Genomic DNA, 27,003 nt, shown 5'->3' on the forward strand with positions numbered 1-27,003 from the left:
GAGAGAGGGAGAGACAGAGAGAAAGAGTAATATTTTAAAATATGTGAAAACTGTATCTTTAAGGTCCAGTCTTTCAAAGAACATTAATTTAAAATTGCAAAAATAGAATAATTTAAAAGATAAAGATAGGACTATTTCTCAGAAAATACCTTTTTATGTGTATGTTCTTTAAAAACCTTTATATGAAATAATAACCTATATGCACTTATTTTAAGAACTCCATTGTCTGGCTCCATGGCTTAACAGGCTAATCCTCCGCCTTGTGGCGCCAGCACACCGGGTTCTAGTCCCGGTTGGGGCGCCGGATTCTATCCCGGTTGCCCCTCTTCCAGGCCAGCTCTCTGCTATGGCCCAGGAAGGCAGTGGAGGATGGCCCAAGTCCTTGGGCCCTGTACCCGCATGGGAGACCAGGGGAAGCACCTGGCTCCTGGCTTCGGATCAGCACGGTGTGCCAGCTGCAGCAGCCATTGGAGGGTGAACCAACGGCAAAAAGGAAGACCTGTCTCTCTGTCTCTCTCACTATCCACTGTGCCTGTCAAAAAAAAAAAAAAAACTCCATCACAGCTTAGCTCTATCTTTTCTTTAAAAAAAAAAAAATCTTTATTAATTTAATTGAGAGGCAGGGAGACAGATAGCAAGCAAGAGATAGAATTCTTATCTGATGCTTCACTCCCTAAAAGCCTATAATAGCCAGGGCTAGGCAGGAGCTGAAATGAATACAATCCAGGACTTCCATGTGGAGGGTTGAGAGGAAGTGGGATTCAATTACTTGAGCCATCACGACTGCCTCCCCAGTCTGTATGAGCAGGAAACTGAAGCCAGGAGTCAGAACTGGGTATCAAACCAAGCACTCCAGTGTGTCAGCTGGGCACCTTAACCACCGCACTAAAGGTCTGCTCCCACCAACACCCGTTTTTAAGAAGATGCACAATACTCCACAGTCATGACTCTCCCTGACCCCTGTTAAGTCCCAGGCCTGCTGTGATTTAGGCAGGCATGCACACTAGGTCACCTGAGGTCACAGACTCCGTGATGTTCAGGTTGTTCAGAGAGAGCCCCAGCGACTGCCGGGAGGAGGAGGAGGAGGTACTGCTTGACGATTCCGATGGCGGCCGAGCGTGCTTAGCTGTGTTACCCGTCTCTGCCTTCAGCCGGTCGTTTTCAGCCTTCAGTATTTCAATTTCATTCTGTTACGAAGCCAGAAAGCGTGGGAAACATTTCGTGAGTTTCACTGGGCAAACAGCACGAAGGTTTTTATTAGAGTTAAGTTTGTGTCTGAAATCAAGCAGTACGAATATGCTGTATAAACCAATTTAGCTGATTACAGATTCCTCCCAAAGACGGAATGCTAACCTTTTCTCTCTCATTCATATATGCACACACACACACCCACACTAACACCCACACTCATATATTACTGTATAAACAAATACTGGCACACCACCCATTAGACACTTCTTGGAATTATTTTTGAATATATCATATTTTTGAGCAGGATAATATAACTTAATAGTTCACAGAGTTTTCATTTTAAAAGGGATGTTTAAATCTCAGACAACTAATGCCACTTATAATACTGTGAATTCACTAAGAATTGAAAAAGCATAAAATAAAAATAATATAAATAGGGTGATTTAAAATTACTCGAGAATCCCAGCTAATATCTGAAAAAGTTTTTCGCCTTCAAAACAGGGCCCTAAGCTCATAAAAATAGCAAAAAGCCTTTGGGGAGATACATACAGGGCAGCTGAATCCACTCAGCAATGGGCTTTTCTTATTTCAGTCATCTGTGGGACCAAGTGATTACTGGTTTACAGTAATAAAGTGGAAACTTGGTGTGAACACAGACTGGCTCCGAATTTAGCCTGTAGATGCTTCCAAAAAATACAAAACCTTCACTTTACAGATGGCATTCTAAATCGCTTTTCCTTCCACAGTCAGAGAGCTCCTGTTGAATTTCTGTAGTTTCCTCAACACTTGTTTTTCAATTGAAAAGAGGTGAAGGTCTTTGAATATAGGACTTCAAAGGGACAGGAAAAAGGGGCCAATTTTAAGGTACACCATGGCAAAGTGAATACTCAAGAATTATAGCAGTCTTTAAAGACTTTCCTCTCCGCCTGAATCCAGGGCTCCTACAAGTGTCTCTGATGGTGTCTGGGGACAGCTGGTCAGCTGGCACTGCCTGTTCCAGCCTACATACAGAACAATTCTCCATTCGGTATTAGGAAATTAGTTGTAAAGAGTGAAAAAATAGAGTACATTTCCACAGTGGGCACCAAAGTGGCATCTACTCTGTCATAACCAGGAGAAGGGAAGAAGCAGCATCCGTATGCATTTGCCTCCGAGGAGGTGCGTCAGTGCTGACCTGCATCCGGTTCATGGCTTCGCGGATCTGATCCAGATGATGCGCAGAGCTGAGGGCCTCCAGCCGAATATCCGTTAGTTTTAATTCCTTTTCTCTGAGCTCGCTCTTCAGCTGCAGAATTATCTCTGCCTCAGCCTCTGTGCATTCACAGATCCTGAGGAAGGAAGCAAACCGAGAATCGGTGGGCTGCTGCGGAAGGCAGCGGATTAGGAAAAGCAAGCCTTCTGTAGAGGCTGAACTGCAAAATTAGCCAGCAGGTATGGAAATCATGTGCTGCTGGGGAAACCTAGAGAAAGGATAAGGAGTTTTGCAAACAGTAACACATCTGCAAGCTCAAAACTGAAAGTAGCTATGCTTCAAAAAAATAATTTCTTCCTATTTTCTAAAATTTCCAAAGAATCTCTTATTAGTAGGTATAAAATGATCCTCAAAGTTCCATGGTTGTGGATATTTACTTTACATCATTGTATTCATTCATTCCTCAAGGGACTTAAATCCCCATTTGCAACATGGGAAATATTCCTCCTTAAAAGCAAAGTGATTATGTCCTTAAAATGTTGATTTTTTTTTGTCTCGTAAAACACTACAAAAAATTACCTTATTTGCCTCAACAATGTCTTCCAGTTACCATGAAAATCCAATATAAATAATGTGAAAAATAAATTAGAGAGATTTGTTTTGGACATTTAAATAATGGATGTGTATTATATAATCTTCCTGTTAGGCTCAGCTGATTTAGGAGATCACAGCTAATGAAGCTAAATCACAGGTTTCAACAGAGTAGCAGGCAAGCTGGGGCTGTCTGAAGGTCATATTCATCACATCTTTAATATTTTGTTTTGTTGTTTTGTGGACAGCTAGGTAAAACAATCTGTCAAAAGAATTTGTTTTATATTAACAAATATCTTCTCCATTCATAATCTGAGAACTAGGTTGTTGGTCACAAAATGACATGGTACATTCATCCTTCTATAATTCTGTATGTGATGAAACTGCATACACAAAGCGGCCCTGCCCTATATGACTGTTCCATGCCAGGGAGCATCATGAACATATATGGATATCCAAGCTACACAGTATATGAAACAAAGAGAATCATCTTATCAGACACGTTGCTAAATTCTAAATGCCGTCTACTCTCTTGTGTTATAAAGACGGGGGCTACTAGAAACATGCCCTACTAGAAAAACTGAATGCAGACTGCTTTCAGGAAAGCAAATTTTAGTTGAAATGCAGAAATAAAGAGTAGGTATTTATGGTTGAAATGCATGCACGTGACTTTAGAAAAAGGAACACTGCTTAGGTTAGAACTTGGATCGTCGCAGTTCTCATGCACCACACTCCGTTTTACCGGGATCTATGCTTGTAGATCACAGGGCCATTTTGCCGTTTCTTTGGTGGCCAGGCAAGGGGTGACCTGCATGGATGTACAGTTAGACAGACACAAGGACAAATGCAAGTGAAAAGAAGTGAGAATAATGATTCAGAAAAGTGGAGAAAGAGAGAGATCATGACACACTCAAATTCTGATCTATAAAAAACAACAGGGAAATGCACACTGTCCCGCATTCTCAGAAAAATCTGCAAATGATCAGCATAGATAAGGTGTTGCCGTTTGAAAGAACACTGGCTGCATTTAGGACACAGACATAGGCTTGGCCTGAAGCGGTTTCTCAGCATCCTGCCACGGGAGTGACTTACGCTGAGGCCGACTGCGAGGGCTTCATGGCTGCAGAACCACAGTCGCCAGCATTATGGGGCAACTTGGGGGAAGCCGGGAGAGACGAATCAGTAAGCTCCTCGATGTCCGAATGGGAGGAAGGAGGCTTGGTGGACTTCTTCTTCCCAAAGGCTTGTTTGAAAGAGCTTCTCAGCTGAAAGGAGGACAGAAATTACCATCTTGTCTGTGGGCACTTGGAGAGCTTCTACTGTGGGGCGTTAGTTTGCAGGTGCCATCCTAGCCGCTGCCTGGGGTCAGTAGGTATAAGCAGAGTATTAACAGTTGCAGCACGGTATCTCTAAAGTAAATGATACCGTGTTTTGTGTTTTCATTTTATTCTTGTATTAATCCAGCACAGCGCAAACATAGGAAGGCTTTGAAAAAGTGCAAGGTCAAGGGCACGGCTGTCAGAGCACTCATTTAAAACTAAGTACCTTGAAGGGATCTCCATTCCCAATGCCTCTCTCTTCAAGGCAATTTGTTTTAAATGGCCACTTTAGCGCTACAATCAAGTCATATCCTGCTGACAGTACAAACTTAAAAAGCAAAATGAAATCAAATTCACCTAACACTTCATTAATTGTGATTTTCTATTCAAATTTTCAATTCCCAGACTATTCAAAACCAGAATTGGTGTCCCCTACAGCTCTATTCAGAAAGTGGTTTTACTTCTCTTTAAAATTTGAGATTAAAATGAAAAGACACAAAGAAAAGACATACAAGGTAATCTGTTTTTAAAAGGTATAAAAGCCTACTGCCAAAATGAATAGCATTCATGCCAAGATAGGGTTTTTTTTTTTTAAATAGATGCATGCCAAATTGTCCAGTTTATATTCACCTCACTTCCTCTAGAGTTCACCTTGCAGAAACATGAAAGAGTGTGGAATTACAAATCAAGGGAATGAAGGTTGATCAGTTTTTTAAAATATTACCTGCATAAACATTTTTTTAAAACAAAAAAGATATTTTTTCATTATTTATAGAAAGCATGCCAGTAAAATCCTCTGACAATTCTGTTTAATATTGCATTGAGTTGTAGTAAAATCTACCTTCATTTCATGTATTATGTCTTTTAATTCATCGTTTTTAAACTTTTTGCAATGACACTATAACCCTCTCAGTTTTTTAAGCAATTGCTTAATATGATCAGTTACATTTCTAGCAAACTGAGGCACAGTTCTGTTAAAGGACATTTCTATATTTCTGCTACCTTCCCTTAGTTTACAAAAAAGCAAGCACACACTAATGCAATTGACTTGTTTTGAGTGAAACCTTATGGTTCTGGCAGTGAGGGGGACGCTTTCAAGGTCACTTCTTTCACTGTGTCAACTCCAGTTCTTTTCCTCCAACACTACAGTCCACCACCACCTCCATCATCCCCATAATCATAATCTTTTTCTTCATTGTCTCCACTCCTACGATAACCCCCCAATCCATCCCATTTACTTACAGATGTTACCTTATTTTGAGTTACTAAAACTCTATAAAGTTGTTATTAGTTATTATATTTTTTCAGATCAGAAACTTCAGTCCCCTCCAGAGATGAAGTAATCTGCCCAAGATGCAATGGGGACTCAAACCCATGTTTAATTCCAACTCCAAACTGTGTGCTCCGCAGCCCCATGTCGCCACGGTAAGTGCCCCATCTGAGCTGCCAATCATTTCAACGGGTGTCTTTGTAAAGTGCTGTAGTTCTCGTCTAAACTCTCTAAAGCCTCGAAGGAAAAAGCCTAATTCATTTTCCAGTAATAAGCTGCTGAATGAGATGCGATGACAGCTTACCCAGTTTTTCTTTTTCTTTTTCTTGGAGTCAGCGTCATTACCACTGCCAATGCTGGAATGGCTCGTGGCACTGTTAATGCTAGACACACTTTCGGAGGAGTGCTGTCTTCGGATGCGGAGGTCTAGCAAAAGACAGAGAGTATCACATCTGGTCTGGTCGTGCCACCTCAATCTGAGCCTGTCATCTTTTGGGCTTTCTCAGGGAAAGTTCTCGAAGTCTAACAAAGCTTTGTACAGATCATCTCAATGCAGTTTTGGTTTTATCAATTTAATAAAGTACAATTGTATTTGCTTTCGTTAGCTTAGTTATCTGCATTAAGATTCAATGAGAATCTCATATAAGTCACAAGCACTGGTGGTTTAATGAGTTCTGAGTTTCATCCAAAAATGAAATGCTATGCTGGTGATTTCTACTTAATACCTAGATCAAGCAGTACTTTCAAAATGATTTATTCCAAATGATTAATTACATGGAGTAAATGGAAACACATTTGTGTCTTTTTAAAATTTGTGCTTTGAATAAAGTTACCACAGCTAAATGTATTAACTTTCCATTTTGTACAAAGATGCCATCTTAGATCCCAGATAAACTGGAAGCCACGCAAGCAGAGCATGTCACGGATGAGGAGGCTGAAGCGCAAGGAAGTGAAGGAACTTGGCCACGGTCAAAGAGTCAATGGGGAAAGCTCCTCAAGACAGTCTATGTGAACCCGCTTTACGAATTAAACAAAGAACCTGTCTATGACTTAGCATAGTTAAAAGTGACGCCAGTAACAGCAAGCAATAATAAAGCCTGCTTTTACTACATGCCTGGGATGCCTCTGGAGTACCTAATTTTATTCTTAAACCACACCACTAAAATGAGTTTAATGATGAAAAGTAGTTTGCACTTGAACACATCACTGAAAAATAAGTAGAAGTAGAAATTTCCTTCATTTGTTCGTTTACTCATTCATTTTCCACTTCCCACCCTCTGCACAATCACTCACTGTCCAATTTAGGCTACCAAAATCACATACCTACATACCTGCTCTACAGCAGGAAGAGCTATTCAATGGATTGCATTTCTTTCTTTCTTTCTTTTTTCTTTTTTTTTTTTTTTGACAGGCAGAGTGGACAGTGAGAGAGAGACAGAGAGAAAGGTCTTCCTTTGCCGTTGGTTCACCCTCCAATGGCCACCGAGGCCGGCGCGCTGCAGCCAGCACACCGCGCTGATCTGAAGGCAGGAGCCAGGTGCTTCTCTTGGTCTCCCATGGGGTGCAGGGCCCTAGCACTTGGGCCATCCTCCACTGTACTCCCTGGCCACAGCAGAGAGCTGGCCTGGAAGAGGAGCAACCGGGACAGAATCCGGTGCCTCAACCGGGACTAGAACCCGATGTGCTGGTGCCTCAAGACAGAGGATTAGCCTGTTGAGCCACGGCCCAATGGATTGACTTTCAAACCATTCTATAAACAATAGCTAGAGAAACTATAAAAGTAAAACTTCCCCTTCCCCATCACTCTTTTACTTAAGACTTTTCAATGAGTCCTCATTTTAACAAAAAGAGAAGAAATTTCAGCTATTAAACATGCTCTAAAATCACTCAATACTTTTAATTAGTTCTATAAGTTGTATTCTTCTTATTTCCCCTTTTAATTATCTTCCTTGTATCACTCCCATAAAGATACTAATCTTTTCTGCTCAAGGCTTTTCTGAACTCCTCCTCCCTCAATATTTGCAATATGAATTGGTAAGTATTCCTGGAATGTCCTCTCAGATACTGCTACCTTGGAAAAGCCTTTTCTGAGTATGCAAATACTAGTAGGGATCCCTGTACCTCCCCTCTGTGTAGCATCTATTTTTGCCCCTCTTAAAATTTACAGCCTTTTTGATAAGCACAATCTGCTACACCAATGATCAGATACAATCTTTTATTTTTGCTCTTCCACAAGACCAAAAGTTCAATAGAATAAAGGCTATGTTTACTTTCTTTATCATTATATATCCATGACCTTGTATAGAGCATGAGCTGTGGAAGGCAATCAATATGTAGTTGTTGAATAAATGCATTCTAATTATTCATTCAATACAACTATGTTTGCCTACTATTATTCCTAATAAACATTTAGTCTTGACAACAATATAATACATAGGCTGTTTACTTATACTTGCTATATCTTAAGAAAAAATCCCTTGTTCACCCAGAGGCAGTGACTTAAAAATCAACAGTACATTTGTTATACTCATGAAAAGTAAAGTTTTCCATTACCTTCAATTTTCAGCTTTATAACAATTACATTTGTACAACTGCTTTGTGTGTATCTATGTGTGCGCGTGTGTGTATAAAACTTCCCTTTCACTGTGGTGGATGTGAGCCATATGAGGACAGAGTCATTTTTTATTTTTGTATTTCAACATCTAATAGAGTGCCAAGTACACAGCAGGTGCTTTGATATGTTTATAATGAATAAATATTTCATTATAGGTGGTTATTATTTGCTAATAAATATGATATAAATTTATGGAAACAGAAAGGTACATTAATAAATTGGTAAATGATTTTGCCACGGTTTTGACTGTCTATAAAATATCATCTTATTCTGAGGCAGGTGTTTTGCCTAGCAGTTAAGCTAATAGCGGGATGTTTGCATCCCATACTGGAGTGCCTAGGTTCAAGTTTTGGTCGGCTCCTGATTCCAGCTTCCTTCTAATGTACAACCTGGGTTCAGAGGTGATGGCTAAAGTAGTTAGGTCTGTGCCACCCACAGGGGAGACCAGGTTTGAGTTTCTAGTCCCTAGCTTCAGTGTGACTCAGTCCTGGACATTTTGGCAACTGGGGAGTAAAATGGTATATGGGAGCCTGTCTCCTTCTCAAGTAAAAAAAAAAAAAATTGCCTCATTTCATCTATTTATATCAATATTAAAATTTATATCACAGATATATTTCAAAGGCCTCAAAAACTGAATTTAAATATGATTTCAGAATATAAATTTACAAGCTATCCAATCACCTTAACTAACAGAAAGATTCTTATTAGTTCAACTGACTATATTCTCCATGTAATGTTAGTGGTCAATGTGATGATAATAACTAAGCTCACTAAATTTAATATTGAGAAATACCATCTAAATAGCCCTTAATGTTCAATCTTTGTAACTTATTTTTGTTGTTTTTGAAGCTTGGAAAATTAATTTTTAATATTCTTGATAACTTTAGATAAACACCAGTTTTTCATCTTAGTTACTACCCTCCTACATTTCTGAACAAATGAATTCTGATTTTTTAATTCCAATAGATATATGAAGCTACCTGTTGCTTAAGATAAAAGGAATCCTTCCAGAAAGTTTCACTTCAGTGACTTGTGCTGTATTAAAGAAAGGATTAAGCCTTTTTAAATCCCTTCTGGACCTATTTACGACATGAAGATTTAGAACATAAGCTGCTTTATTATAGCTCTAAGATAAGCTTTAAATATGCAGTAATTTTCCGGGTAGCATATAAATCAACTCTCCCACATGGAAAGTTGCTAAATTCTTAACAGAAGTAGCCCACAGAGAACTAGTTTGTTCTTCAATTTAAGTATATCTCACTACAAAAAACTGTTTTCCTAAAATTTAAAGTACATTTAAAATTATGTTATTCTTTTCTATAAAATTGTAATAAATCCCCCTTTTGTATGCAAGGCATTATGGACATTGGGATGAAAAAACAAACCCTTCTGCTATAAATCAGGAAAGTCAGACAGACCTTAAATAAAAACACCAAAGTGTAGTAAAAATTTTGGTAAGGGAATGACAGCTATTTCCAGAAACATATCACAGGGGACCTTATCGTTTTTTTTTTTTTTTTTTGGGGGGGGGAGGCTACGGAGGGGAGGAAGGCATATTTAGGCTAACTCCTACAGTCTCTGAACAAGTTTTTAATGCTGAACAAAAAATGTAGAATACTGTTCCAACTGAAAAAAACAGAATATATAATGAAATTATGAAGAATTGAAAGAAAAACAATAGAGCTGAAATGTGGAATATGTAATGCAACAAAAGAGCAAAAATCTACAATGAGTTTGGCATGTGATTGGCCATCAATACATATTTGTTCTATGCATAAAGCTATCAAAGAAGGGTTATGCCATGTCAATGAATTTGTTTTTCATCCTAAAGTCAACGTGTTTTTAGACAATTGTCCTGGCTTCAGTGTGAAGAATGGTGTAAACTGGGGGTAAGAGTCAGAACAGAAAGGCGATGACGCACAGTGACAGCAGCGTCGGAGAACACATACAAGAGATATTTACAGGGCAGCGATCAATAGACCTTGGTGATTTATTAAATTAGAAGAGGAGGAATTACGAATGATATCTAGGTTTCTAGCTAGATAGAGATATGGCTATTCAGTGAAGCAAAGAGCAGTGAAAGAGAAGCCAGCTTGAGAGGGAAGATGATAAATGCAAGTTCAGAGATGCTAAGTGTGTCAAACAGACATGACAACAGATCCCAATGGAGTTCTGTGTGGAGTTAATCTTCAAGAGATGAGCCTGGCCTGGAGATACAGATTTGAATTATGAGCACATGAATAATAATTATAGCTGGCATACTAGATGAATTTGAATAGAATTTTTGATAGGATTACAGATTAATAATCTTCAGGATTGTAATGGAGGAGAATTTAGGATATCAAGCACTACCAAATGGATACAAGAGAGTGAATACACAAAAGAAATTGTCAAAAGGATTTCAAGGGACCAGCAGCGAAACTGAGAATGTGTGACGTAATGAATATTGGAGAAAATAAACGTTTCAAGTAGGTGGGATTGGGCATGATTAGCAAATTCTATTTCCTTGTCTGACTCCATAAGAATTTGAAATGTTTTACTAGATTTAGTGTAATCTAAGTCAGTATTGATCCTAGGCAGAATGGTTTTGCTGGAGTTGTAGAATCTATAACTCCAGGAGGCCAAAAGGTAGTTCTAACTGAAGACACTGCAATATTCTATAAACATTTTCTCAAAATTCGTCTGGAAACAGAGGGAAGGGATACGACTTTCTGGGCCTAAGAAAGCATTTTTAAGCTGGGAGGGAGCTGATAAGTGATATAGTGAATGCTGCTGAGGAAGAGTAAGGCCATGAACAAACAGAACCTACGCAAAGAAAAACAACAATAAAATGGCATTAATTATAAGCATTTCTTCAGTGGTAAACCAAGGGATGGGTGTGATGGCAGAAAGGAATCTTTTCCTTGTTTAAGAATGCTAACACCATGGTAATAATAGAAGATGGACCAACTTTTTGTTTACTTTCTTATTGCTTTAAAATCATCCACAGGAAATGGACCTTTTTATTGTCTCTACTAAGGAGCACTCCTAATGACCACTAGTCTATCACAATGTTGATTATCCCATTTTTATATACAGATTTGGAGTATCATCCTCACTAGCGGGTTTGTTTCCACTCACAACAGAGATGCATACATTAACCAACCACTCCATCTTCACCTTCATCAAATTCAGTGGAGAGAAGTGTGTGTATAGCTCCAGAAGCCACTTCCTTAACATCACGTCAGAAGTTACTTGATAATGAAAATTATCATTGTCAAATTCTGGGATTTTGCCCACACAAATATCAACTGACTCATTATGAAAGACAGTGTCACTGAATAAAACAAAGCTTTACTCTAATTAAGAATTAAAGTGGATGTTGGAAGAAAAATGGTCATATTTCTAAGTATACCTTTGGGAGGGTGATCTGGGCCATTCAGTGCTCCCTGAATGGCTGCCTGGGCAGCCGAGTTCTGGGCTTTCAGCATTTCAATGGTTTCTCTCAGTTCTATAAGTTCAGATTCCTGTGGAATAAACAGAGTTTAGAAAAGTTAATACCTAGAGATAAAAACAACATGACATTGTTCATATGTTACTATCAAATTTTGCTTTTGTATAGTACAAATCTCCTATGGATTCCTGGATGATCTTGTCCAAGTTGCACTTAACAATTACTTCCTTAGCTAAAGGAGAATTAAAAAAAAAAAAAAGCACTTTTCTTAGTTATTGTCTTTAACCTACTAATCATACCAGACTTATTATGTTTATATTGGATAGTTAGATATCATTATTGTACTATTGCTTTTAAAAATATTTTAATTAAAAATAAACATGCATTAAAATTGTAAATATACATCGGATGTTATACCATGTTTTGTTACATATATGCATTGTGTAATACCTAGTCGGCTATTCTTTCAAGCATTTAACATTTGTGAATAGTGAGACTACCCAAAAGTCCTCTCTTTCAGTTATTTATATAGAGAAATAGATAGCAAATTAACATTACTGTCAACTGGAAGCCCTGAGGTTTGTCAGATGAGCCATTTCAGATTTTGTCTTAAGTATTTTACACCTGGGTAATTTATTACTTGTATTCAGGTATGGAACCTGGAACACATTGCAAACTCACTCCTTTAAATGTCATCTTATTAAATACTACTGGCAATCAAGGTCATCTTCCTTTCGATATTTGTCCTCCAATAGAATTCCTAATATAAGACCCAGTCTCACAAAGCAACACAAGAATTAAAAAAAGAATAGAAATGCATACCAGTTACATTATAAGGGAAATATATAAAACATATTTTCTTATTAAATTTAGAATAATTTTAATATACATCAAAGGAAATCATTGTATACACTTAGTCTTTCACAATTATTTGAACAGAAATGACTCATTATGAACAAGATAAAATAATCAAAAAAGGAATGAAAAGAAATGGAGTACAGTTACGGATGGACAATATTTTTCTTTTTTAGTTTTTATTTAATGGATACCTTTTTTTTCATAGATACAACTTTAGGAATATAGTGGTTCTTTCCCCCTTACCTCCCCACCCAGCTCCCATCCCACGTGCCTCTCCCTCTCCCATATGGTTCATTAGGGTTCATTATGGTTCATTTTTAGTTTGACTTTATATTCAGAGGACCAACTCCATGCTAAGCATAGACTTCAACAATTTGCACCCATGCACACACACACACAACATATATATATATATATATATATACATATATATATATATATAACATATATAGAGTATATATGGAGTACAGTTTAGGGAGAAAATTTGCAGTCGATTCTCATATTACAATTCATTAGGGGCAAAGGTCCTACATGAGGAGCAAGTGCACAGTTAACTACTATTGTTCCTTTAACAATTAACACTTTTTTTATGATGTCAGTGATCATCCAACGCTCTTGTCATGGGCTGCAAAGGCTATGGAAGCCTTTTGTGACCATAGACTCCATCGGTATTTGGACACGGCCATAAGCAAAGTGGAAGTTCTCTCCTCCCTTCAGAGAAGAGTGTATATTTCTTTGATGACCCTCTCTTTCCTCTGAGGTCTCACAGAGATCCTCTGTGTAGGATATTTTTTGACATATCTTCTTATTCAAAAAAAAATTTCTTATTAAAAAATATTTCCATCACAAATGCAATAACAAGCACTATGCTGCTTGGTGGTGATGTCATCCTGAAAATTAGATCCTTGTCAGGCAGTCTGAGGGAGAATTACTTGGTAATGAATTTGTCATTTGTCATTTTCTCTAGCATCTTTGGTGGAAAGCCCAACAATCAGGCATGGGTTCTTCCATTTATGGCAAGCCATTTATCCTCATTTAATGTCTCCCCAAAAAGAAGCAGCAAAAAAAAAAAAAAAAGGGACTACAAAAACTCACATTTGCAGGAAACTGCTTCAGACACTGGAATGTCCAGGGACTATTCCAGCCCAAGACATTCCTAAGACATTTTCAAAAAAAGAAAGATAAGGCAAAGTGAAATGACCAGGCGCCTCATTATCTGTTTTCACTGGATATCTGACTTACTTTCAACAGAGAGAAGTTATATTTAAACGTAAACTCTCATAGGCATTTAATGCCTTATAAATCAAACAATCTCATAATGAAAAATCAATAGCAACTTCCTGTGTTTTTACATGGGTCTTCAAAATTTTAACTGTATGGCAGGCATTGTGGCATAGTAGGTAAAGCCCCTGCCTACAATGCCAGCATCCCATATGGGCACTGGTTCATGTCCCAGCTGCTCTACTTCCAATCCAGCTTCCTTTTAATGGCCTGGGAAAAGCAGTGAAAGATGGTCCAATTATTTGGGCCCCTACCATTCATGTGGAAGACTTGGAAGAAGCTCCTGGCTCCTGGCTTTGACCTGATTCAGCTTCAAACACTGTGGCCAACTGGGGAGTAAACCAGGAGATGGAAGGTCTCTCTTTCTCTCTCTCTCTAATTCTGATTTTCAAATAAATAAACAAATCTTTTTTAAAAAAAAACCTTGACTCTAATCCATTTGAATTTTACAAAAATAAAAAATAGGAAAAGTCAGACATAAGTCATTATAATTTCTCAATCTGTCCCACTTCTAACTATGTCCCTTGACCAACTACCAACAAGTATGTTTACCAAAATTTAATAATTTCCCATTTAAAATAAATATCCTAAGAGATAACATATTTATTGGATATTCACTCTGCTTTCACCAGAAATTTAATTCAAAAAATACCTGTGGTACACATTTAATTAATCATTTTATTTAAATATTAATTTGAAAACATAAATATGAAGCTGTCAAATTTTGACTAAATTTTAATTAATTTTAACTAAATGTTTAACAATATACAGTATATATATATATATATATAAAACTAAAAAGTACAGTAGATGAAAATTTGGCTAAAATATTTGGCTGAAGCTTTAATGAAGAAAAGTGGAAAAATTGAGCTTAGTTTTGAGCTAGCTGATTTTTCAGCATCAAAATTTTAATATTTTCTAGAGAAATTGATTATTGAAACTTTTTTAAAAGACTAAAAGTGGAATGTTCAGAGGTTGTGCCTTTACATAACATTATGTTTAATATGACATAGAAGAATAATTATGTTTGGGAATTAAGCATTTCTTTGAAAACAACAAATACTACTAGCTGAATTATTACTCTGTGTGTTAGAATTAATCCAAAGGAAGACTTAGTAGGTAAGAAATATATTTACTATATAAATTGGGAAGTTATTTGGTATATGTATGAGAAACTTACTTCAGCTAAATTCATACTAGTAGTTTCTTTAGGAGAACTTTATTAGTATAGGCAAGTTCCTCTAAGATACGCCATAGTCTTTAATTAAAAAGATGGCTAAATTCTATATTGATTGACATAATCTGTTCAAAGCCACTAGTTATCTGGCCAAATCTGCACAAATTCCTTCCCTCTTTCTTATTTCATTTAATGAGATCTGCTCTCACCTTGTCACTCAAGCTATAACCATCTCTTTGCGTTTTTACACATGATTTCTCCCTTTGCTTTAAATTTCATTTTATACCTTAATAGGCTATGGTTCAATGTTTCCAAACTTTTCTCTCTCACTTTGCCCTTAAAATAAACAAGTAAATCTCTTTAAAAAAAAAATAGTCTGCTTTGTGGCACAGCAGGCTAAGTGACAGATCTCAATGCTGGCATCCCATATGAGAGTGGGATTGAGTTCCAGTTGCTCTACTTCTGTTCCAATTTCCTGCTAAGGTGCCTGGGAAAGCAGCAGAAGATGGCCCAAGTGGTGGGCCCTTGCCACCCAGGTGGGAGAACCAGAGTTACAGGCTCCTGGGGTGGCCCGAACCTGGCTGTTTGGCCATTAGAGTGAACCAGCAGATGGCAGATGTTGTTCACTCTTACTGTCTCCCCTTCTCTCACTGTTACTTAGACTTTCAAATAAATAACTAAATAAATCTTAGAAAAAAAGTCTGCATTCTTGTGAAAGCTCTACTTTCTTTTTTAAAAAATGTTCTTCTATGTGCTAGCAAATCATTTAATGCATTGGGATTATTTAATTTTATTATTTAGTTTGAAGAACATGTGTTTTTCACCTGACTTAACGATCTCAGAAAAATGTCGGGATGGTTCTGCTGAAATTCCTGGTCTGTGTTAAACAGATGTTTCTTTCCTTCAAACAATAACATAAAACTTCAAGCTTACTTTATAAATCTTTTTGTACAAGAGGGTGTTTGGTAACCTAGGGAGTGGGGTGCCACATACAAACATTGGAAACTTTTATCAGTTATTACAAACAGAAAGTCTCAGTACGGCTAATGAATGGAACCTTTTCCTTTGGATGGCAATGAAGTCAAGTTAACCTTTGTTACCTTCTCATTAATACTACAGAGGTGAACACAACGAATTTTAAAATGAAAACTCAACTGAGAAATAGCAATTATATTTTAAAAGTTATTCATTTTCATTTTACTTCAACAGCAGAGAAACAGAGACAGATCAGAAGAGACCTTCCATCCACTGGTTCACTCCGCAAATGCCTGCAACAGCTGGGGCTAGGCCAGGCCAAAGCTAGGAACCTGGACTCAACCCAGATCTCCCACGTGGGTGGCAGGAACTCGAATACTTGAGCCATCATCTGCTTTCTTTCAGGGTGCATATTAGCAGGAAGCTGGAGTTGGAAGCAGATCTGGGACTCAAAACGAGGCACTGTGATATGGGATCCAAGCATCCCAAGTTGAGTTCTACTCACCATGTCAAATGCCCTCTCCAGAAATTAATTTTTAGTAGTTCATTTCTAGTCTTCATTTTGCCTCTTCATAATTATAGTTGTTCACATTTATTTTTAAACTGTATTTTTGTCTAATGCATGAAAATTATGTTGACTCCAGGTATCTACACCTACAAGTTCTTTTTTTTTTTTTTTACTTATGGTGGGTAGTTTGGATGAGGAACATATGATCAAAATAGGCAAAGAGATAGCTGACTACAAAATCATTAGATAATTTGAAAAACTTTTGAATAATCTCTTTATTTTGAAGGTGACCAATAGAAGATATCTAAGTTTTGAGAATTTCTATTAAACCATCAGGAAAAACCTCAAAAGATGTGTATTTCATCAAGATGTAGACTTAAATTCTACTTTTCCAATTCAGTAGCTTCTAGTTCACTACTTTCCCATGAGCAAAGAGAAGAGTGGGGCTGGATGTTTCTGCAAAAGATTTGCAAAAGTGGTGTGCATGTTAAAACCTGGAACCAAAGTAAAATTTCACTCTCCTTTAATGATCAGTTCAGATAATGATGCCTCAAATATGTGCTGACCTCATAAGATTCTAGTTTTCAGACAAGTTTCTTCTGTACAAGAAGCTAGATGGAGTCCATATTTCTCTCTCTCTCTCTCTTTTTTTTTTTTTGACAGGCAGAGTTAGACAGTGAGAGAGAGAGACAGAGAGAGAGTTCTAGACAGTGAGAGAAAGACAGAGAGAAAGGTCTTCCTTCCGTTGGTTCACTCCCCTAATGGCCGCTACGGTCGGTGCTGTGCCGATCGAAAGCCAGGAGCCAAGTGCTTCCTCCTTGTCTCCCATGCAGGTGCAGGGCCTAAGCACTTGGGCCATCCTCCGCTGCCCTCCCAGGCAACAGCAGAGAGCTGGCCTGGAAGAGGGGCAACCGGGACAGAATCCGGCGCCCCAACCGGGACTAGAACGTGGGGTGCTGGCGCCGCAGGCGGAGGATTAGCCTAGTGAGCTGTGGCACTGGCCCGTCCATATCTCTTAACTGTTTCTTCTATTGAACAACCAATGCCATGTTTTTCTTTTCACAGTTTTGTACATATCTCTGAATAAATAATCAAGATCACACTCAAAATGCTTCCAAATAAACCAATCAAATATTGTGTCAAATTACTCGACTTGCTTGATGTTCATTCGAATCTAATTTCCTATTTCTGATCTCTTTCCCTATTTCTCATGAAATAGACCTCGTTAAGAAGCTCAAAAGCTTAACAACAAACCTCATCAAACAGCTTGACCTTTTAGCAAAGATGTTAAAAGTTCCTACTGAATCTGTCTTTCGCTTCCTCACATTGACACTCAGTTAATTTCACAGCTGTACTTTCCTGGAAATCATTCCACTCCCACTTGCCTTTGTATTTGCCTTGACATCTTGCTAATTTTTCTACTGAAAGAACCAGGGCATCCCTACTGTATTTAATTTCAGATGAATTAAACTCCCAAATACCAGTAATGAAAGTTCTTTGAAAATTATGAATTCACGTGATGTTATGCCCTGAAAGATCAATGGATAAATTGTCTGACTCTGGTGATAACAATTTTAAAAATACTTCTAGACAACATGTATCTTAATGTTAACCAGAAGGCGTTAATGTAAAGACCCAAGTGCACTAAATTTGTAGATTCTAAGCTGTTCTTTGGAAATTTATATTTATTAAATAAAAGTTAAAAAAATTTGTAGATTCTACATTATCTGTTTTCACGGATTTGGCTTTATTTTGAAGGTTCTCGTTCTCGTTCATCTAGTCACCCCCAAAATAGTTTCACCAAAGTAGGAATGAGCAAGCCTGAGATTTTACAGTTAACAGAGGGTCGATTTCTGAGCTCCATCTCTCATGCAAAAAGACATTCCTCTATGTGGCTCTGACCTTCTAAGAGAATTAACCCAGAATACCTTCATGCTTGGATATGTTCTAATTGTCCTGGTGCAGTAGTTATAAGGTACTAATTTGAATGTCTCCTGAATTCTAAATTCCTGAATATCACAGAGGATAGCTTTAGTAAATTTGAACACAAAAGTTTAGCAATGGTTCTGTAAAGCTTTCACTCATAAAAAAATTGCAGAATTCTTGCCATTCCAGTGATGTGTATTGCAAAGGCGTTCTGTGAGAAAATTAAGCGTTGCACAAAGATTTCAGCAGTCTCCCATCATTTTTCTCACTTGTACTCAATGCAATTCCTTCCTCTAGCACACACAATCACACCTTTTCCCTGAATTAATCCCCTCCTCATTCCAAAGCCTGAGGAGTTCCTCTGTCTCATCTGCACTCTGCCCCCAGTGTGAAGATGCCCAATTCACTGAGAACTCTCCCAGCACTGTACCATCACATCTCCAATGGCACAACAATTTTCTGCCTTTTATTTATGCTTTGTTTTTCTGTCTTATCAGACTGTAAGTTTATAAAGGCAGTGTTCTGGCATTCAGATTTGGCAAGAGAATCAGTGTTAGTTGGCATCTGGAAACAAGGAAAATTGCTATAACACTACTCAAGGCAGTGATTTGGTTATATAAATCAAACTAAAATTTGGATGCAGTTTCAAACATTTACTGCCACATGATTGTTAAGAAATTACACATTGAAGCCAGAAGACTAGGAATTGAGTCTCAATTTAGTTTATCTATTTCCTAAGTATGTCACCAGGAACATATGGGCACCTTGGCCTTTATTTATCCAAGGGTTAGCTGCCTACCCTGCTTTCCAATATTCTCATTCTCAGCTTTTCTTTTTTCTAATAGTGTTTATTATCACAAGAAACCCTGTTTTTAAATTATATTTTTATCATCATGTCACCTACTAGAATATAAACTCTACATGGATACAGCCAAGGGCATTTCAAAAAGCTTGTGGAAAAATAGAATTAAAAGATGTATATTTGGGGCTGCCATTGTGGCTCAGTAGGTTAAGCCACCACCTGTGATGCTGGCATGCCATATCAGAGTTCAAATCCAGGCAGTTCCACTTCCAATTCAGTTTCCTGCTATTGCACCTGGAAAAGCAATGAATTATGGCCAAAGTACTTGTACACTTTCCATTCATGAGAGAGACTTGGATGGAATTCCAGACTCTCAGTTCTTTTTTTTTTGGGGGGGGGGCAGGCAGAGTGGACAGTGAGAGAGAGACAGAGAGAAAGGTCTTCCTTTTCCATTAGTTCACCCCACAATGGCCGCGGTGGCCGGTGTGCTGCGGCCGGCACACAGGCTCTCAGTTTTGGCTTAGCCCAGCTCTGATCTTTGCAGCCATTTGGGGAATGAACTAGCACATGGAAGATCTCTTTCTGTTTCACTTCCTCTCTTTGTTACACTGCCTTTCAAGTAATTAAAATAAAATAAAATAAAATAAATGTTTATTTTGGTGCAACAAATTTCAAAATACTATAGAGTTTATAATAATATACATTTCTATTATTTTTGTGATCCCCTGGTACATACATAAATACACACACAAATACAAATTACATGTGGAATATCAGAAATACATATACCTATATGAATATTTTTTACAGGAGGAATGTGAACTCCACAGAGAATATATGTATAAAAACATATATATTATATGAAGAGTACATTGTATATTATATTCCTCCTAGTATACACATTCAAATAGATATCTGTAGCTCCAGATTCAGACTAAGATCGATCGATCTATCTATCTACCTACCAACCTCCCTCCCTCCCTACCTACCTACCTACCTATCCTGGTTTTTTTTCCTTACAGAGTAGAAATTCAATATAAATTTCATGAATGTCTAAAAGGATGGAAGAACCTTGGAACTCCTGGAAGAGACTTTAAAAATCTCTGCTGTGTATTCCCCAAGCTTTTTCTCAGGATTGTTGGATCACTAGAGAGCAATATACCCTTTTATCTCAGCTCTCTAAAGAAATGCCTTTACTGAAATATGATTAAATGTTATGCCCTCAGCTTTTAGAGGAATATCTATTTGAACAGTGATTTTTGTCTTTTCTTATTCCATGACCCCAATTTAAGAACCTTTGCAATAAATTTGTCCTTGAATTCAGGGCCAAAACGTTTGTCTCTTCAATCTAAATTATGCTCTTTTGGTCAGAAAATAAGAATGAAACACACCAAGCAATCTCCCCTTGTGCCTTAGCTCCCTTGACATTCAATTCTGTTCAATGCTTTGCAGTAGTAATTACCTAGGCTCAGGAATCTTGCTGTATGTGTTATTCTACTGGCTTTCACTAAATCCTATCCTCAGGTTGGCACTATGGCGTACTAGGTAAAGCTGCAAGCATCCCTTACAGGTGCAGGTTGGAGTACAAGCTCTCCATTTCCAACCCTTCTCTGTTCTAATGTGGGGGAGAGCAGCGGAGGTTGGCCAAAGTGTCCAGGCCTCTGCACCTATGCAGGAGACCTGGCAGAACCTCGGGCTCCTGGCTTCAGCCTGGCCCCACCCAAACCATTGTGTCCATTTAGGGAGTGAACCAACAGATGGAAAATGTTTCTCTCTCCCACCCCTCATTGTAATTTTGCCTTTAAGATAAATAATAAATCTTTTTTTGAAAAAAAAATCCCATCAATAAGTTTACCATATCCTGTTGCAGCTAGTGTTGCAGGCTTTGCCAAGCAAATTTGGAATTATACAAGTTATTAATAAACAAACTATCTACCAACATTATTGTGTGTATAAAGTTTTCAACTAGATGAGAAATTAAGTTAAAAAAATGGTAAAGAGCAATTTCAGATGCCACCATATCGTTTGATAGAATTTCATATATCGGCAATTTCATTTAAGGATAATATGCACAATTATAAAATTTACTTTATTATAGAGATGTATTTTAGATACCCTGGCATTATTCATAGGTATTACAAATTAACATCTCTGCACATTTTCAAGCTTCTACAAGAAAGTGTAATTACAAAAATTAATAGTTGAAGGAAATATGGGGGGCATAAAATTTCTATTAAGTTTGACTTTGTAAAGCTATTAAGACTTAAATACTAACCACCACTTTCAGCATATTCCTGACATATGTTCAATGATGATTTAGTTAACTTACTTTTTCAAGGTAGAAAGAGAGGCAAAGGAAGGCTGTACACACACACACACACACACGCACGCACACTCACACACATATATATATATTTCTTGATTGCCCATTGCGTGTGACATAATAATGGTGTCTCATATATCTCTTATAGTGATAATGCAAGGTACTTATTTTCCCCTCTATTAAAAGGATGAATTTGGGGTTTAGAAAAGTTGCATGGGACAGAAGTTGTGGAGCAATGAGTTAAGCCACTGCTTGGGATGCCCACATTCCATCTCAGAGGGCCAGTTCCAGTCCTGGCTACCCCATTCCAATCCAGCTTCCTTCTAAAGTGCCTGGGAAGCAATGAGTGAGGGATGGTCCAAGTGCTTGGGTTCTGGCAACCACATGGGAGACCAGGATGCAGGAGTTCCAGGATACTAGCTTTTGTCTTCCATAGTCCTGGCTGTTGAGGGCATTTAGGGCCAGGAAATCTCCCTCTCCCTCCCCTTCTCCCCATCTCTCCCTGTCCCTCTTCCTCTTGTTCTCCAACACTTTTCTTTTCAAATAAATTGCTAAATCTTAAAAAATGAAAAGGTTAGATGAACATACTCAAGATTATACAGCTGTTAAGAGACACAGCCAGGACTCACACTCAAGATTATTGGGCTGTGATGTCCATGTTCTTTCTCCTGTGCCTGCCCTAAAAGATCTTGTAATGCTATTCACTGGGTTCTTATGGTTTAATTGTGAAGTATCAAACTGAACCAGAAAAAAAATACGTGAATGCAAAGGGAGTTTGTTAGCACTGGTTGGACAGAGGTGGAGAATCTCTTGCATGGGCAATGAAAATATATGAAATAGGATAATAAATTAGAACAGAGTTCGCTGCTTATACCAGGAAATCATAGTAATGTTCACTTTCCTCTTTTGGTTTAATTGGATTGCTCACATTCAGTTCTGGTTTTTGTTTAAATTATGTTTATATTCATTGGAAAGGGGGAGAGAGAAAGTTTCATCTGCTGGTTCACTCCCTAAAATGCCTGCAATAGCCACAGCTTGCCCAGGCTGAGTCTAGGAGTCCAGACCTCAGTTTGGGTCTTCCATCTGGATGGTAGGGATCCAAGTACATGGGCCAACACTGCTGACTCCCAGGTGTGCATTAGCAGGCAAGGAGAGCTAAAGCCCTACATTCCGATACGGGATGTGGGTATCCCAAGCATTGGCCTTCATCTCTGAGTCAAACGCCCTCCCCTGCATCCAGCCATTGTAAAAGAACAACATGTCTAACTGACAAAAGTTGGTAATACATGCTAATGTCATGTAAGTTTACAGAAACTAAAGACTAAGTCAGAATCATTCCTACAGACATAGGAACAGTTTCTGAAAATATCTACATTTGTCTTATATAATGGATTTAAGAATACCATAAAACTGTGGACTCTGCCCATATTATAAAGTTTTTACCAAAAAAAAAAAATCCCACATAGTTTCAAAGGTTTTATTTGTTTTTGACAGCCACCCAAGGAGGTTAAGACCATTGGACTAATAGAAAAGAAATCAGCTGAGGGCGGCCCTGTGGTGTAGCAGGTGAAGCCACCACCTGTGATGCCAGCATCCCCAGTTGCTCTACCTCTGATCCAGCTCTCTGCTAATGGTCCGGGATAAGCAGCAGAGGATGGCCCATTTGCTTGGGACCCTGCCACCATTTCAGAGACCCAGATGAAGCCACTGGCTCCTGGCTTTGGCCTGACCCAGCCCTGACTTGTACGGCAATTTGGGGGAGTGAACCAGTGGATGGAAGATCTCTGTCTCTCAGTGTTTCTCTCTCTCTCTCTCTCTCTTTCCAGCTCTCGCTCTTGCTCTCTCTTTCTCTCGCTCTCTGTAACTGTGACTTTCAAGTAAGTAAATAAATATTTAAAAAAATAAAAGAAAGAAAGAAAAGAAGCTAACTAGTCAACATAGGGAAAGTGACTGGAGTCTCTCTAAGCAGCAGAAACTGTGATATATCTGCCTTTGTGAAGTAAATTCTCTTTTTTCCCTTTCTTTTTAGGAATCATTCTTCCATGCCATAAAATCATTCAAGTTTATTTTAAGTTTTTGCTGTAACATAAATAACTTCAAAGGTAGCATCCCCAGATGCCAACTTGTGTTTATGATTCCCAAACTACACAGGATCACCCCTAGCCTTACAGCTGCCGTAATCAGAGGTCTCTTACTTTCTAGAACCCTGACATCTGCTCTTGGAAGCCTCCCTGAGTATCTCAGCCTACAGCCATGGTCTATGACTGGATTGACTGGCCACGGATTTGTGAAGATTCTCAGCAGAATACAACTCTTGTCAACTGCCTAACAAGTTGCTTCTAGATACTCTCTCTCTTACACGATTTCCTCTCTTTCTTAATATTTGGTATTATTTTAATAGCTCCATTGAAAAGAAAAAAAATAGATTGCCTAGGAAGAACTTTGTGTCTTGCATGAGTGTGTTCCAATAATGGACTAATCTGGCCATGTCTTAAAATCTGAAGAGAAAGGTATTCCCTTGCTCATATTTGAATTTACTGCATAATGGATGCTCTTACTACTTTTACCGCATTTCATCTCTAGTGGTATTTAAGCATCTTATGCAACCTGCAGGTTTTTTTTTTTTTTCAAACTGCAATGGCAATTTCTGAACATACCTTTTGTTCTGCCGTCATTGTTAGACTTTGCAGTCGGCCGGTCATATTCCCTAAACTCTTCTCAAAAGCTGCCACAAGATGAGCCTGTGAACAAAACGGAAGGAACACAGTTGAAATGTCAGAATCCTATGTGGATGGATGAAAATTCTTCATTTTACACAATGCTTATTTCAGGTATTCTCTTTAAATCCAAGGACCATCCTGGCTAGCTCTCAACGATGATTCACCTTTCACACACATCTTCATTTGTCATCTCTAAACTTTGGCTTCCTAAAATCTGTGTTTCAGTCTCTTGACATTTAACACAAGTTCAGTTTCTGAAAGGGGATGATATGCTGTAAATAATAACACCTCTGACTTGCACATCGTGGAAGTATTTGACGCCCAAAATACTGAATAAAGTTCTGAGCTGCCAAGTTTTCAGGCTGAATCCCAAAAGGAGGACACTGAAATAGTCAACGGACAAATGTGCCTCATTTTTACACTTCCATGATGACCTTTGAGGATATTTCCAGCCCTTCTTTTGTAATGATTCTCTCCTTCCAGAGTCAGACATCTGTAGACAGCTGTAACATTATCCTTCTTCTTTTGCTACTTACAATGAATTGAATTGAAGGGTTGTCTTCACTTTATAAACTCTTTTCAATAAAAGGGCTTTTTATTCTACTTTTTATTCCCCTCAACTACGGAAGTACAAGTAGGCCAGCAAGAAGCAATGTTCAGTCATATTTTATTTAACATTAAGCTTTTGTGGCTTTGAGGTCTTATTTTAAATTCCAGAGAATTATACATATGGCAGTACATAACCATAATTCTTATGGTTTAGAAATATTTGACAATCTTATTGCAGCTCTAAAATAGGCCACTTTCTATTGACATGCCATTATGCAACAGCTTGAACCCAGAATATTAAGTTTGAAGAGGTGCTTCAATCTCTCATCATGGCTACAAGTAGAACTGCAGGTGTATTATCTCAAATTGATACAGATTTTGTGCCCCCAAAATAATGTAAGAGTTGAATACTTTACATTTAAATCTATCATAAATTACGCAAGGGCAATGTTTGGTAATCTTTGGCAAAACACTGACATTTCTTTAAAAAGAAGGGAGAGGACTCAAATAAAATTCACCTCCTTGTGACTACAGCAGAGCTGAAATGCAGAGGTATCAGCTATTAAATGCATCACGAATTCCAAAGAATTGGGGATTGGGAAGTCTACTCCACCATTAGCAACAGCTAGAATAAAGGAGTCTCTGCCATTAGCATTCTGTACAAAGATGTCTTTGTTCCCAGCTGTGAATTCAGCATGGACTTAACCTGACACTGAAATACAGAGAAAATCCATCTGTAGAAAATATTTTATTAAACCTCAACCCACCAGCATAGCTCTTTATTCTCTTTATTCTTTTTTTCCTACTCCTGTCTCTTGTGTTCTTCCCTTACTCCTACCCTCTCTCTCTTACATACACACATGATCTTGAGAATTATGCCCCAAGATTTTTTTAGCAGATTTAATTGGATAAATAACACACTAAAAAAGGAATATTATCTTCTAATTTATCACAGAGATGTCATTCCATTAAGCTCAGTACCCTCCTCATCTGTTTTAAAGCTATACAAGGATAATATGGTATGATTCCTCAATGACTATTTTCTTTTTTTTTTTTTTAAGATTTATTTATCTGTTTGAAAGTCAGGGTTACAGAGGCAGAGAGAGAGAGATCTTCCATCTGCTGGTCACAACAGCTGAAACTCCACCAATCAGAAGCCAAAAGGCAGGAGCTTCTTTCAAGTCTCCCACCCAGGTGCAGGGGCCCAAGGACTTGAGTTATCTTCTACTGCTTTCCCAGGCCATAGCAGAGAGCTGGATAGGAAATAGAGCAGCCGGGACTCGAACTGGCACTCAAATGGGATGCTGGCACTACAGGCAGCGGCTTTACCTGCTACACCACAGCGAAGGCCCCTGACTATTTTCTTTAACACTAATTTTGAGACCCATCTATTTTACATGTATCAGGTGTTGTTTTCCACCATAAAGCATCCCTTTTTGTAAATATACAATATATTTGCCTGTGATGATTATTAGTGCTGATTCCAGTTTAGCCTATTAGAAATAATGTCAGTAGGCTCATAAAACTGGTTACTAAAACAGAAAACTCTAATTGCTGTTTTCTTTTAAAATAGAACATTCCAGATGAAAATATTTGTTATTTACTAAACAAATTGTAAGATTCTATTCAATACAGATGAGCAGATAAGTATGAGGTTTAATTATAAGACCCTGATTCCTTGAATGTATAAATTTGATGAAACTTACTTCACTCCACCCTCTGTGCATAACTTATAAGTTTAATAAGAAAAGTATGCCAAAAAATCAAGATTGGTATTTTGAGATTCAATGATTGTTTTTAGCCCTTGTCTCTACTGTTGAGGAACAGTGTTCTTGTTTTTCTTCTTACTATATGTTAAACTCTTTACTAAGTGTGGGTGTAATCTTATGAGTATAAAGTAAATTCAGGCCGGCGCCGTGGCTTAACAGGCTAATCCTCCACCTTGCGGCGCCGGCACACTGGGTTCTAGTCCCGGTCGGGGCGCTGGATTCTATCCCAGTTGCCCCTCTTCCAGGCCAGCTCTCTGCTATGGCCGGGGAAAGCAGTGGAGGATGGCCCAAGTCCTTGGGCCCTGCACCCGCATGGGAGACCAGGAGAAGTACCTGGCTCCTGGCTTCGGATTGGCGAGATGCGCCGGCCGCAGCGGCCATTGGAGGGTGAACCAACGGCAAAAAGGAAGACCTTTCTCTCTGTCTCTCTCTCTCACTATCCACTCTGCCTGTCAAAATAAAAAAAATAAAATAAAATAAATAAATAAATAAATAAAGTAAATTC

The 27,003-nt window shown here is 38.2% G+C and overlaps 1 protein-coding gene across 3 annotated transcripts in view; it reads right to left on the bottom strand.

Annotated features, from left to right (window-relative positions):
- The window catches only part of NAV3 (neuron navigator 3), a 1,248,892-nt gene that overhangs the window by 33,182 nt on the left and 1,188,707 nt on the right, over nucleotides 1–27,003 (bottom strand). For all 3 annotated transcript variants that reach the window (XM_062203163.1, XM_062203166.1, XM_062203165.1), the window contains 7 exons: nucleotides 24,118–24,201; nucleotides 11,572–11,683; nucleotides 5,868–5,989; nucleotides 4,924–4,944; nucleotides 4,067–4,239; nucleotides 2,366–2,519; nucleotides 1,013–1,187 (listed from right to left, as the gene is read on the bottom strand). In XM_062203163.1, coding sequence (XP_062059147.1) covers nucleotides 1,013–1,187; nucleotides 2,366–2,519; nucleotides 4,067–4,239; nucleotides 4,924–4,944; nucleotides 5,868–5,989; nucleotides 11,572–11,683; nucleotides 24,118–24,201 — 841 coding nt within the window. The remainder of the gene's footprint in view (nucleotides 1–1,012; nucleotides 1,188–2,365; nucleotides 2,520–4,066; nucleotides 4,240–4,923; nucleotides 4,945–5,867; nucleotides 5,990–11,571; nucleotides 11,684–24,117; nucleotides 24,202–27,003) is intronic.

The sequence above is a fragment of the Lepus europaeus genome, chromosome 10 (genome assembly GCF_033115175.1).
Source record: "Lepus europaeus isolate LE1 chromosome 10, mLepTim1.pri, whole genome shotgun sequence".
Taxonomy (NCBI): domain Eukaryota; kingdom Metazoa; phylum Chordata; class Mammalia; order Lagomorpha; family Leporidae; genus Lepus; species Lepus europaeus.